The 14,966-nt window shown below is 47.9% G+C and overlaps 1 protein-coding gene across 3 annotated transcripts in view; it reads left to right on the top strand.

Annotated features, from left to right (window-relative positions):
* UVSSA (UV stimulated scaffold protein A) overlaps positions 1-14,966 on the top strand; it is a 95,543-nt gene that overhangs the window by 66,387 nt on the left and 14,190 nt on the right. For all 3 annotated transcript variants that reach the window (XM_063924894.1, XM_063924896.1, XM_063924898.1), the window contains exons 11-12: positions 10,648-10,828; positions 11,526-11,637. In XM_063924894.1, coding sequence (XP_063780964.1) covers positions 10,648-10,828; positions 11,526-11,637 — 293 coding nt within the window. The remainder of the gene's footprint in view (positions 1-10,647; positions 10,829-11,525; positions 11,638-14,966) is intronic.

The following is a 14,966-nucleotide window of genomic DNA, read 5'->3' as shown; positions in this document are numbered from 1 at the left end:
GACTGAATTCATTTCAAATACACAAATTCATATTTATATACTTATGGGGCTAAAATAAAAATGATATCAGAATGGATAGCTTCTATTACTGTACTGGTGAGAGATGTAAACCTTCTATAGATAGGTGTTATGCTGTGAACGGCATCTGAATGTGGGACAGAACTGCGCTCGTCCAATCAGATACAGGTTGAGTATCCCTTATCCAAAATGCTTGGGACTAGAGGTATTTTGGATATCGGATTTTTCCGTATTTTGGAATAATTGCATACTATAATGAGAGATCATGGTGATGGGACCCATTATCTAAGCACAGAATGCATTTATGTTACATATACACCTTATACACACAGCCTGAAGGTCATTTTAGCCAATATTTTTTATAACTTTGTGCATTAAACAAAGTGTGTCTACATTCACACAATTCATTTATGTTTCATATACACCTTATACACACAGCCTGAAGGACATTTAATACAATATTTTTAATAACTTTGTGTATTAAACAATGTTTGTGTACATTGAGCCATCAAAAAACAAAGGTTTCACTATCTCACTCTCACTCAAAAAAGTCTGTATTTCAGAATATTCCGTATTTCGGAATATTTGGATATGGGATACTCAACCTGTAGTGAATTCGGTGGATGTGGTGTATGCACAGTGGTTAGCATTCCCGCCTCCCAGTCCTGGGACCTTTGCCGCCTGCGTGAAATTTGTTTGTTCTCCCAGAGTTAGTGTGGATGGCCTACAGTCCACAGAAATACAGGGCGCTTACATGTCTCTGGCGCCTGTGTGTGTGTGTGGTCCTGTCATCCAGAAATTGGATCCAGCAGTACTGGGGCAGGGAATACCACACCTGAATAAAATGTCTAATGTACAGCGCTGCAGAATAAGTAGGTGCTATATAAATAAAAATAATCTTAATATACATACCATCTTGGTTGATTGGGGTACCTTTAGCTGGCCAGCGCCCAATGGCAGTGGCTACCAGCTTTTGCAAGAATGTACTACTCAAAATGGGAGAAGGGGGTTGGGATAATTAATAAAGAGTCGGGGTTGTGGCTACCAGTGGACATCCCTTTAAAATACAACCAACTGTAACATAGCCACCTGAACAAGAGATGTCCAGTAATATAGGGGGAGATGTATCAAGCCATGGAGAGAGAAAGCATCAACCAATCAGCTCCTAACTGTCATGTTACAGGCTGTGTTTGAAAAATCAGTTATTAGCTAGATAAAGTCGCGATAAATAAAGTATTATCTCTCTCCGAGACTTAGTACATCTGGCCCACAGCCTATAACATTGCAATTTTAATTCGACAGTCAGACACCCTCCCGCCGGGACCCAAATTCGACATATTCAATAAAAAACGGATTCGACAGTCCCGCTGTCGAAAAACGGACCAATTGACGATAGTGTGCGTCCTGTTTAAGAAACCCTGAAAAAAAATGCGTGGGGTCCCCCCTCCTAAGCATAACCAGCCTCGGGCTCTTTGAGCTGGTCCTGGTTGTAAAAATACGGGGGGGAAAATGACAGGGGATCCCCCGTATTTTAACAACCAGCACCGGGCTCTGCGTCCGGTCCTGGTGCCAAAAATGCGGGGAACAAAACACGTAGGGGTCCCCCGTATTTTTCACACCAGCACCGGGCTCCACTAGCTAGAGAGAGAATGCCACAGCCGGGGGACACTTTTATACCAGTCCCTGCGGCCGTGGCATTAAATCCCCAACTAGTCACCCCTGGCCGGGGTACCCTGGAGGAGTGGGGACCCCTTAAATCAAGGGGTCCCCCCCTCCAGCCACCCAAGGGCCAGGGGTGAAGCCCGAGGCTGTCCGCCCCCTCCCCCCCATCCAAGGGCGGCGGATGGGAGGCTGATAGCCAAGTGTCAAAATAAAGAATATTGATTTTTGTAGCAGAACTACAAGTCCCAGCAAGCCTCCCCTGCAAGCTGGTACTTGGAGAACCACAAGTACCAGCATGCGGGGGGAAAACAGGCCTGCTGGTACCTGTAGTTCTACTGCAAAAAATACCCAAATAAAAACAGTACACACACACACACCGTAACAGTATAACTTTATTACATACATGCACACCTACACACACATACTTACCTATGTTGACACGACGACTCGGTCCCCTTCACCAGAAGAATCCACGGGTTACCTGTAAATAAAATTTTACTCACAAAAATCCAGTGTAGATCGGTCCTCTTCTTAGTTTGTAATCCACGTACTTGGCAAAATAAAAAAAACGAAAATCCCGATCCACGCACTGAAAGGGGTCCCATGTTTACACATGGGACCCCTTTCCCCGACTGCCGGGACCCCCCGTGACTGCTGTCAAAGAGGGTCCCTTCAGCCAATCAGGGAGCGCCACATCGTGGCACTCTCCTGATTGGCTGTGCGCATCTGAGCTGTCAGGCGGCGCACTCGAGATACAGTGTAGGGCATAGGCTCTCCATTGTATCCAGTAACCTCGAGGTCAACCGCTGACCGCAAAGTTCCCACCATTGAATATAATGGAGCGCCTATGCGCTATGCGCCGCCTGACAGCTCAGACGCGATTTCCCCCCCATATTTTTACAACCAGGACTGGCTCAAAGAGCCCGAGGCTGGTTATGCTTAGGAAGGGGGACCCGACGCATTTTTTTTCAGGGTTTTTAACCCATTCTCATCCCTTCCCACTGAAAAACATGCTCTGATCTCTCCACATTATTTTAGTCAGTAAAAAAAAAAAAAAATATATATTCTTTTAAAAAATATATTAAATAATACTTGTAGCTCCTAATAGACAAACCAAGTAGATAATCCCTTCTAATATAAATAGATATGCTATTAGCAATAAAAAAAAACACAAAAAAAATGTTTTTAAATTTTTTTATTAGATCCCGCCAGCAAAATGAGGCGGACTGAAATTGACGAAATGACTGTCGAAAAGCACTGTTGTCGAATCGACATTCCTCAATTGAATATACTTTTGTCGAAAAGCCGCATTTTTACCATTGCAGACATGTCGAATTTGACAACTGTCGAATTGCAAAAAGTTGAATCTGAAACGGCCGTTTTTTTGTCAAAGTACTGTATTGCATTGTCGAATCATTTTTTTGTGTCGAAAATGCCCCGTTTTTCGACATTTGCGGAAATTCGGCCGCAATTGCATATGGCTCTTTATCTCTCTCCACTTTATCTCTTTCCAAGGGTTGATACATCTATCCCACAGTTTCTTACATAGCATTTTTTCCATTATAAATCCCAATGATTTAAGCTTAGTTTATTTTATTCCCATTAAAAAGTATTTGTCTAACAAAGTGTTTTTTTTTCTTTTGAACACTTCAAATAAAACACGAAATTTCATACAGCACTTGACAGGTCAATCTCTGGACAATGGCTCTGGTCTGTCACAGGATATGAGAACACTTCTAGGATTTGTGGTACATATAGTGCACCTTTATAAAGTTCCCTTCCAAGCCGCTCTCCTCTCCAGCTCTCTTTCGTGCTGTGTTGTTTTCAATTAGTCCTTTAGTATTGAGCAGTGAAGGAAGGGACGGGAAAAGCATCTGTTGGGCTGGAGGCTGTCCGTGGCACGGTGGTTTTATTTTACAGCCGAGTTATTCAAGTCACAGGTGAAATCAAAAGCATATTTCACAGGCTGTCTTGCACTTGGTGTACGGCTGCACTTTTATGTACTGCCATAAAATAGAGGGCACACCTCTGATCCACGCAGCTTATTACTACAGATCTGCCAAACTAACAAAACGTAATTTACTTCCAGCCAGCGTCCCGGTGACCGCTTTATGGCCGGGGAAGATGCATGGAAATATGGAAATGTTTTCTGGAGGAAATGCCCGGTGTGTGAAATGGAACTATAAAAGCCGCATTCTTCTGAAAATTGTGCAGAGTACAGAGGGATCTCTCCTGTGATGAGATTTTACATTGTCTGCTTTCTGACATGCAAATCTTGCAGTAATTAATTTTTACTTTTGAAGTGGCGGCATTGTTTTTTTTAAATGTAACTATGAGTCGGGAATGTGCTGCTGTCAGTGAGGTGGGGATGTGCTGCTGTCAGTGAGGCGGAGATGTGCTGCTGTCAGCGAGGCGGGGGATGTGCTGCTGTCAGTGAGGCGGGATGTGCTGCTGTCAGTGAGGCGGGGATGTGCTGCTGTCAGTGAGGCGGGGATGTGCTGCTGTCAGTGAGGCGGGGATGTGCTGCTGTCAGTGAGGCGGGGGATTTGCGGCTGTTAGTGAGGCGGGGGATTTGCGGCTGGGATTTGCGGCTGTCAGTGAGGCGGGGGATGTGCGGCTGTCGGTGAGGGGCGGGGGATGTGCGGCTGTCAGTGAGGGGCGGGGGATGTGCGGCTGTCAGTGAGGGGCGGGGGATGTGCGGCTGTCAGTGAGGGGCGGGGGATGTGCGGCTGTCAGTGAGGGGCGGGGGATGTGCGGCTGTCAGTGAGGGTGGGGATGTGCTGCTGTCAGGGAGGCGGGGATGTACCACTGTCAGTGAGGCGGGGATGAGCTGCTGTCAGTGAGGTGGGGATGTACCACTGTCAGTGAGGCGGGGATGAGCTGCTGTCAGTGAGGCGGGGATGAGCTGCTGTCAGTGAGGCGGGGGATGTGCGGCTGTCAGTGAGGCGGGGGATGTGCGGCTGTCAGTGAGGCGGGGGATGTGCGGCTGTCAGTGACGCGGGGGATGTGCGGCTGTCAGTGAGGCGGGGGATGTGCCCCTGTCAGTGAGGCGGGGGATGTGCGGCTGTCAGTGAGGCGGGGGATGTGCCGCGGGGAATGTGCGGCTGTCAGTGAGGCGGGAGATGTGCGGCTGTCAGTGAGGCGGGGGATGTGCGGCTGTCAGTGAGGCGGGGGATGTGCAGCTGTCCGTGAAGGGGAGATGAGCGGCTGTCAGTGAGGCGGGGGATGGGCCGCTGTCAGTGAGGCGGGGGATGGACCGCTGTCAGTGAGGCGGGGGATGGGCCGCTGTCAGTGAGGCGGGGGATGGGCCGCTGTCAGTGAGGCGGGGGATGGGCCGCTGTCAGTGAGGCGGGGATGAGCTGCTGTCAGTGAGGCGGGGATGTACCACTGTCAGTGAGGCGGGGATGAGCTACTGTCAGTGAGGCGGGGGATGTGCGGCTGTCAGTGAGGCGGGGGATGTGCTGCTGTCAGTGAGGCGGGGGATGGGCCGCTGTCAGTGAGGCGGGGGATGGGCCGCTGTCAGTGAGGCGGGGGATGGGCCGCTGTCAGTGAGGCGGGGGATGGGCCGCTGTCAGTGAGGCGGGGATGAGCTGCTGTCAGTGAGGCGGGGATGTACCACTGTCAGTGAGGCGGGGATGAGCTACTGTCAGTGAGGCGGGGGATGTGCGGCTGTCAGTGAGGCGGGGGATGTGCCGCTGTCAGTGAGGCGGGGGATGTGTGGCTGTCAGTGAGGCGGGGGATGTGCCGCAGGGAATGTGCGGCTGTCAGTGAGGCGGGGAATGTGCGGCTGTCAGTGAGGCGGGGGATGTGCGGCTCTCAGGCGGGGGATGTGCGGCTGTCAGTGAGGCGGGGGATGGTCCGCTGTCAGTGAGGCGGGGGATGGTCCGCTGTCAGTGAGGCGGGGGATGGTCCGCTGTCAGTGAGGCGAGGGATGGGCCGCTGTCAGTGAGGCGGGGGATGGGCCGCTGTCAGTGAGGCGGGGGATGGGCCGCTGTCAGTGAGGCGGGGGATGGGCCGCTGTCAGTGAGGCGGGGATTGGCCGCTGTCAGTGAGGTGGGGAGGTGCTGCGTCTCTGTGACTAGTGTCTGTGGGAGTGATGCTGTGATGATGTTTTGGTGACAGTTGGAAGTAATTCATGGAGGTGTGGTTGTTGGAAAATAATGCATGTGATCTAGTGTGTCCAATCATTTTAGTGGGATTTCTGTAGTTATGGGTCTTTTCACTAAGCCTTGGACAGAGATAAAGTACCAGCCAGTCAGTTGCCATGTTACAGGATGTGTTTGAAAAATGACAGGAGCTGAATGGTTCTTTATCTCTCTCCAAGGCTTAGTAAATAGACCCCATAAACACAGCATTTTATAGATAGATATGTATACATATATACATATGCAGCTATAGAGGAGTTTTCATCAATGTCATCCTCTGTATCCATATATGCATAGAACAGTAAAGTAAAAATAAAATGGCACCTTTTTCCCTTTTACCCGGCATGTTATCATTTCGCAGATAGAGAGTACGTGGAGGGTCTCCATTAGGTGGCGCTGGGGAGCCAGGCAGCACAGTCACTGACCGATATCTCTGAGAGAGTTTTATTCCTGTCACACTTTAAATTTGCCCCCTCTCCTGACAGCTTTAAGAACACACATTGACCAGCGGCTTAACTGTTTTGTGTTCTCTTCCAATACCTCATCTGCTACACAGTAAGGTTATCTCCGCCAGAGAAGTATTGACCACATACTTGTGTCGTTTAATTGCTTTCCTGGCGAGATGAATTTGCAGCTAAACTTATGTCAGGTTAGGGCAGCAGAGACATAATGCACTCGTCTATTGCAGGCAACGCACACTCTGAGTCCTGTCAGTTGCCGGCTGTGGCAGGTGGGACAAGGCCGATTTCCACGTTTGTTGATGCAGAAAATTAGTTAGAGCCTGACAATGGCCTACTGTAAACTTCATAGGAGAAATCCCCATGGTGGCGACCAGTGATCTGCTGTATACCTCGTGCCTCAGCAATGCCACTGATTTGTGAATTGATAGGCTGCTTTCTCATGCATTCTTTTGCTGCCTGCTATCTGCCTCAGGGCCAACACTAGTTTCCAGTGGATAGGGCACAGTTTAATAGACATTGGTTCTGTGCACAAAATGGCAGCAGCTGGTGTGTTTGTGACCAGTACAGTGGTAATTGTCGCTAGTCTGATCCTGGGGCTGTGAGTGGGAAATTCTTGAGTAACGTCTGTGTTTGTCTTACCTGCCGTCTGTGTAAGAGCCACATCCAATCAATAATTGTTTGTGTGCATAAAGCTGTCTCTTTGCCATGTGTTGTGGTATACACCATAGACTTTTATATAATGTGAAATATGTCCTGTTTATAGGGGTTGTAGCTTAGTGATCATTGCTGTGTGCAAAGCAAATGGTAACACAAACCATATGGACACAGAGCCACAAAGCTTTCCTGCCAGGTGTGGTATATTTTGACTACATTCATAATGTCAACACGCCTGGCATGTCTACATTGACCATATCAGCATTCATGTCGACAAAACTGCCCTTGTGGTCTAGCGGTGACTTCCAGCAGATTCTGCCCTACTGGAGCCTAATCCTAACACTCTCTCGTCCTGGGGCTAACAATCCCATCCTGGAGCCTAACCCTCCCCTCCTGGACCTTAACCCTAATCCTCCCCGTCTGGAGTCTAGCCTTAACCCTAACCTTCCTGTCCTGGAGGCTAACTGTAACCCGCCCCTCCTGGAGGCTAACTGTAACCCGCCCCTCCTGGAGGCTAACTGTAACCCGCCCCTCCTGGAGGCTAACTGTAACCCGCCCCTCCTGGAGGCTAACTGTAACCCGCCCCTCCTGGAGGCTAACTGTAACCCGCCCCTCCTGGAGGCTGAGCCAACCTCTCTTGTCCTGGAGCCTGAGCCTAACTCTCTTGTCCTGGAGCCTGAGCCTAAGGGGTATATGCAATTCACGGCGAATCGCGGCAATTTTTCGCCGTTTTTTAATTCGACTTAATTCGACAGGTGAATTCCGGAAGGTGGCTGCCGGAATTCACCATATTCAATGAAAAACGGATTCGCCAGAACCGCGGGTGAAAATCGGCCGATTTGGCGGATTTTGCCGCGATTTTAAAAAATGGGAAAAAACGGGAAAAACCCGGAAAAAAAACCAGTGTGTAATAAAGTTTTACTTGTCACGGTGTGTGTGTACTGTTTTTATTTGGGTATTTTTTTTCCAGTAGTACTACAGGTACCAGCGGGCCCGTTTTTCTCCCGCATGCTGGTACTTGTGGTTCTCCAAGTACCAGCTTGCGGGGGAGGCTTGCTGGGACTTGTAGTACTGCTGGAAAAAACAATATTCTTTTCATTATCACAAAAGGCTATCGGCCCCCCCATCCGCAGCCCATTGGATGGGGGGGGACAGCCTCGGGCTTCACCCCTGGCCCTTGGGTAACTGGGGGGGGGGAGACCCCTTGATTGAAGGGGTCCCCACTCCCCCAGGGTACCCCGGCCAGGGGTGACTAGTTGGGTAGTTAATGCCACGGCCGCAGGGCACGGCATAAAAGTGACCCCCGGCTGTGGCATTATCTGTCCAGCTAGTGGAGCCCGATGCTGGTGTTAAAAATACGGGGGGACCCCTACTCTTTTTGTCCCCCGTATTTTTGGCACCAGCACCAGGCGCAGAGCCCGGTGCTGGTTTTAAAAATACGGGGGATCCCCTGTCAATTTTTCCCCCGCATTTTTAGAACCAGGACCAGCTCGAAGAGCCCGAGGCTGGTTATGCTTTGGAGGGGGGACCCCACGCCATTTTTTTTTAGGATTTTACCGTTCCAGCAATAAAAAAATAAATAAAAAAAAATATTTTAAAAAATATATAAATAATATTTGTGCCTCCAAAAAAAAAAAAAAAGTACCTAATCCCTTCTAATATAAATAGATATGCTATTCCTAAAAAAAAAAAACACCAAAAAAAACATGTTTAAATTTTTTTTTATTGTTTTCACCCTCCAAAGTGTGGCGGATTGAAAATGACGAATTTGCTGTCTAAAAGCACTGCTGTCGAATTTCCAAACTTGAATTGAATATGCTTTGGTCGAATTGCAGCACTTGTATCATTGCAGAAAAGTCGAATTTGCAAAAATTCGAATTTCAAAAAGTCGAATTTTGAAAGTCCGTTTTTTGGTCGGAAAGCACTGAATTGCATAGGCAAATTTTTTTTTTTGGGCGAAAATGACCCGAAATTCGACAATTTCGGGAATTCGACCGCAATTGCATATACCCCTAACTCTCTTGTCCTGGAGCCTGAGCCTAACTCTCTTGTCCTGGAGCCTGAGCCTAACTCTCTTGTCCTGGAGCCTGAGCCTAACTCTCTTGTCCTGGAGCCTGAGCCTAACTCTCTTGTCCTGGAGCCTGAGCCTAACTCTCTTGTCCTGGAGCCTGAGCCTAACTCTCTTGTCCTGGAGCCTGAGCCTAACTCTCTTGTCCTGGAGCCTGAGCCTAACTCTCTTGTCCTGGAGACTGAGCCTAACTCTCTTGTCCTGGAGCCTGAGCCTAACTCTCTTGTCCTGGAGACTGAGCCTAACTCTCTTGTCCTGGAGCTCTCTTGTCCTGGAGCCTGAGCCTAACTCTCTTGTCCTGGAGCTCTCTTGTCCTGGAGCCTGAGCCTAACTCTAACCCGCCCCTCCTGGAGCCTAAGCCTGACTCTAACCCTTCCCCCCCTGAAGCCTAACAACACTCCCCGCAGGCGTTTTGCATGGCAGCATTTCACACGTCGACATTCTACAGATGCCAACATGTTCAGTGTTGACGTTTCAACAATACAAACATAACTGTCTATATTGTGGTGTCAACATTATGATTACATCCCCTTCCGCCTTGTTTATTGGTATAGTTACAACCCACCTGGGACCACTTTGGTATAAGTTAGTATAACCTTACTGGTGGGTATATTGGAGAGTTAATACTGGGGAGGAATATACAGGCTTCTGTTATGTGGCATCCAGCGTCTCTTATCAGACTTTTCTTTGTACGTGCTCAGAAATCAAACACACTCATGTGACCTGTGCAGACTTCTGCCCATTTGCACTGGAGAGGCATGGATGGTGGAGAGGCATGGATGGTGGAGAGGCATGGATGGTGGAGAGGCATGGATGGTAGGGAGCATGGATGGCAGGGGCGCTCTAGTGTAGGCCAGGTGCCGTAACAGCATATTTACACACATGCAGCTCGTGTATACCTGCGCATACACGCATGTCAGAAGTATATCGGTTGCACCAACTACAGGAAAACGCACACTGATGATGACTAAAACTAGACGCATGTGCTGGTGACACATCTGGATACCTGCCCAGCTTTCCTTGTGTTCTCGCGTCCTGCTGAAGGTCATTGGGGGTCACGCCATGGCCCTCACTAAGTTTCATGCATGCCCAGTGTATTAAACTAAGCAATAAGGACATAAGTAGAAATGTGAGTGGATATTCGGACACCGGAAGCCGTGCGGTCTGTCATCAGACCAGCTTACATGTATTGTGCTAAGATCTAATAAGCTCCTGTGATTAACCACCAGTATGTGTCAGACCTTCCTGCGTGTGTCATGCAATCGTGGGGCAGAATAAATCAACAAGTTTCACATTTTGGGCGGTATTCAATTCTTTTCACCCACTTCCACACCTGTTCTGTTTCTGCTGATGCCGTGTGGTATAATCATTTAAGCTCACTACCTCCAGGGTAGCGAGAGCGCCCAAGCCTTTACGCAGCTAAACCTGATTACTATGGGTGCAGTATACACAATAACGGGGATCACTTTAGAAAGCAGATTGGGCGTGATATATCATTTGAATACCGCCCTTTGAGTCACTTAAGAATACAGGGCTGTCATTGCCTTAAACTAATGTGTGGTGTTCTCTATATATACAGCAAGGTACCTATGGAAGCTATACGGGGTTATTTGGTAACATGTTTCCTTTGGTTACCCAGGCCTATGTGCCAGCACCGCTTTTGGACCCGTGAAGCAGAAGAAGAAGTGGAGAGTAAAGAATTGGAGGCCTTTCTAAAGACCAGATATATCACAGTCCCTGGCAAGTTTGAACCCGTGGAACACGAGTGTCGGGCACCTTTAGCTAATGGCTCACTGTGTGTGCGACAAGACCGATATAAGGTGGGTATGGTTTGTGGAATAGGCTATTTCCCGGGCGCTAACTGGGGTATTTTGAAATCACAATACAGTTTTATAGTCTTTCTGTTGGATAAGCCTCTTTACTCGGTTATCCTAAAATTCCAAGTGGTATTCATACATCTATAATATAACCGTGTTCTGGAGATACATTAACTCCTGTGATGGACACCAAAAAATAAGATGTATATATAAAAATATTACAACAAGGCAATAAAAATTAAGCCTAAAATGAAAGAAGGCGTACTAATTTTGTTGTTGCAACGCGTTTCACAGATAGGTCTCCTTCCTCAGTCACTGCCTGGAAATTAATTATTTCTATCTTCCTGCTCGCTGACCGTTATACCTGTACTAGCGTTACAGAAACTACTCAGAACACTTCTTGTTCCATCCTTATTGTGTTCCAGAGCTCAGAAGCATTGGGATTAAAGTAAAATGAACCCACGTGTTTCCGCTTTAATTAGCGGTAAGAGGGCACACCTGAGCATGTGAGTGACGAAGCTGATCAGTTGCAATAAATGAGCCAGACCCATGACCGGGCCAAGTTGGTGTTTCCAACCATAAAAGCGGCTTTCACTAGATGTAGTAGAATCTGTAGAATGGCGCAGGGATATCAAACTAAAAAGGAGTCCGATGTTTTTGGTTTTGTTTAAAAAAAAAAAATTTGTATTTTGTTTTCAAGTGTCCGTTTCATGGGAAGATAATCCCACGGGATGAACTAGGAGTGCCGACCAATCAGCAAGATCGGAACAGAGAGGCCAAGGAGCAGTTTGAGAAGCAGGCCAGCGAACAAGGTTTGTTACACGTGTCCATGTATTGGCGCAGTCAGGCACCAGTCTATCCGCCCATAGCCTGCCCAAGAGCCATTCTCAGCACGTTTCTATGATATTAGTCTTTTATGCAATTTGTTACAGTGAAGCTTGGCCAGTTTTTCCTTTCCAGACCCCAGTGGCGCGGAAACCATTTTGCTTTAATAAAGCATACTGATAAATTGCAGCATAAGTGGCCCCGGCCTAATGACGCCCCAGTGTCATTAAACTTTGCCCCAGAGTCATTACCATCACTTAATTTGCGGTGAAGTATAGACATAATGAGACTTTAGGTCATTAAGCCTTGCTAACACCATCAGCCGCATCGGGGCTCTGCCTGACTCCATTACCCTTGAAGCCACGCACAGGGCTGTCAACAAGGTGGTGGTGGGGGGGTAGATGCATCAACGACAGAGTGCCCCATTGCGGGTGTCTGGTATAATTCCACAGTGGCCGAAAACACCCTCGATAGACTTGGTCACCTGAATAGTTCCCATAGGTTTCCCTTTTGTGTGCAGCTGATTCAGAATTGAAGTGAATTATGCACTGTTAATCTGGCGGGCAGATAAAGCTGTATTATTACATAGCGATATATGATGGGACAACCTTATGGAAAGGCTAGGACCAGATATAGGCTTTCAAAGTTGCTTTAAAGTAAAACATACTTAAATTGCCATTTATATACTACAGAATCTGACTTGTCTATTGTAGTTTGTCATGAAGCCCCCTTCCCCCTTAAAGCTGGTGCCTTTTTAAATGTTTTTTTTTTTTGTCAAGTGCTCTAAATATACTTGGAAAATGAGCTGTTCTTCTAGTGCAGTAAGTTACAGAGCTGTGTTATTGTACAGGGTGTAAAACCTCAGCGTACAGTCTCATGTCCCATATCCAGGAGGGCTGAAAACCTCTTATTCTTCCAGTGCACAGGCCTAGAGGCCGCAGTTAGCGGTGGTTGTGTACATTTATTGCCATATTTAAAACCTATTGTTGTGATGTCACCAAATACAGTACATACAGGGCCTGGTCCAGAGATGTGCGCAAACCCAATATTTGTGCAGTTGAGCGACGTTTTTAGTGGGAATCTCAGCCTTTGACTGTGATCCCATCTCTGCTGCATTGTCTCCGGTGTCTTACTTCTTGTGGCCATGGTGCGCGTCCATAGGGATATCTGACTGATCTGCAACGAATGCTGCGTCTTTGTGCACAGCCGCTGGGACTTGCAAAGCCATCGGTGCACGTCCCAGTACAAATCCAGGCAGCTGCAGCATTTGTATATTCTTGCACAGCCGCTGTGTACATATTCGTAGCTGTGGAATTTGGATTTTCTCCCACAGCAGCTGCGTACACATTCACAGCAGCGTCATTTGCATATTCACGCACAGCAGCTGCGTACATATACACAGCTGCAGCATTTTCATATTCTTGTACAGCAGCTGCGTACACATTCACATCTGCGGCATTTGCATATTCTCGCAGATCTGCTGCGTACACATTCATAGTTGCAGCATTTGCATATTCTCGCACAGCAGCTGTGTACACATTCACAGCTGCAGCATTTGCATATTCTCGCACAGCCGCTGCGTACACATTCACAGCTGCAGCATTTGCATATTCTCGCACAGCCGCTGCGTACACATTCACAGCTGCAGCATTTGCATATTCTCGCACAGCCGCTGCGTACACATTCACAGCTGCAGCATTTGCATATTCTAGCACAGGCGCTGCGTACACATTCACAGCTGCGGCATTTGCATATTCTAGCACAGGCGCTGCGTACACATTCACAGCTGCAGCATTTGCATATTCTCGCACAGCAGCTGCGTACACATTCACAGCTGCAGCATTTGCATATTCTTGCACAGCAGCTGCATACACATACACTGATGCGGCATTTGCATATTCTCGCACAGCCGCTGAGTACACATTCACAGCTGCAGCATTTGCATATTCTCGCACAGCCGCTGCGTACACATTCACAGCTGCAGCATTTGCATATTCTCGCACAGCCGCTGCGTACACATTCACAGCTGCAGCATTTGCATATTCTTGCACAGCAGCTGCATACACATACACTGATGCGGCATTTGCATATTCTCGCACAGCAGCTGCATACACATTCACAGCTGCAGCATTTGCATAATCTCGCACAGCCGCTGAGTACACATTCACAGCTGCAGCATTTGCATATTCTTGCACAGCAGCTGCATACACATACACTGATGCGGCATTTGCATATTCTCGCACAGCAGCTGCGTACACATTCACAGCTGCAGCATTTGCATATTCTCGCACAGCCGCTGCATACACATTCACAGCTGCAGCATTTGCATATTCTCACACAGCAGCTGCATGCACATACACTGATGCAACATTTGCATATTCTCGCACAGTAGCTGCGTACACATTCACAGCTGCGGCATTTGCATATTCTCGCACAGCGGCTGCGTACACATTCACAGCTGCAGCATTTGCATATTCTCGCACAGCAGCTGCGTACACAATCATAGTTGCGGCATTTGCATATTCTCGCACAGCAGCTGCGTACACATTCATAATTGCAGCTTTTGCATATTCTCGCACACCCGCTGCGTACACATTCATAGTTGCGGAATTTGCATATTCTTGCACAGGCGCTGCGTACACATTCATAGTTGCGGAATTTGCATATTCTTGCACAGGCGCTGCGTACACATTCACAGCTGCAGACTTTGCATATTCTCGCACAGCAGCTGCATACACTGATGCGGCATTTGCATATTCTCGCACAGCAGCTGCGTACACATTCACAGCTGCAGCATTTGCATATTCTCGCACAGCCGCTGAGTACACATTCACAGCTGCAGCATTTGCATATTCTCGCACAGCAGCTGCATACACATACACTGATGCAGCATTTGCATATTCTCGCACAGCAGCTGCGTACACATTCACAGCTGCAGCATTTGCATATTTTCACACAGCCGCTGCGTACACATTCACAGCTGCGGCATTTGCATATTCTTGCACAGGCGCTGCGTACACATTCACAGCTGCGGCATTTGCATATTCTAGCACAGGCGCTGCGTACACATTCACAGCTGCGGCATTTGCATATTCTCGCACAGCAGCTACATACACATACAGTGATGTGGCATTTGCATATTCTCGCACAGCAGCTGCGTACACATTCACAGCAGCGGCATTTGCATATTCTCGCACAGCAGCTTTGATTGCTGAACCATGAGTCCTAGAAAGAAAAAAAAACGAAAAGTCAAATTTCATCAATTTTGATCAGTTTCAAATTGCTGAACATCAATTTGTTTTTCAGGAGATAAAAC

Source organism: Pseudophryne corroboree, chromosome 1, assembly GCF_028390025.1.
Source record: "Pseudophryne corroboree isolate aPseCor3 chromosome 1, aPseCor3.hap2, whole genome shotgun sequence".
Taxonomy (NCBI): Eukaryota; Metazoa; Chordata; class Amphibia; order Anura; family Myobatrachidae; genus Pseudophryne; species Pseudophryne corroboree.
Note: the sequence above shows the minus strand (reverse complement) of the source record. Positions and strands in the feature narration are given on the sequence as shown.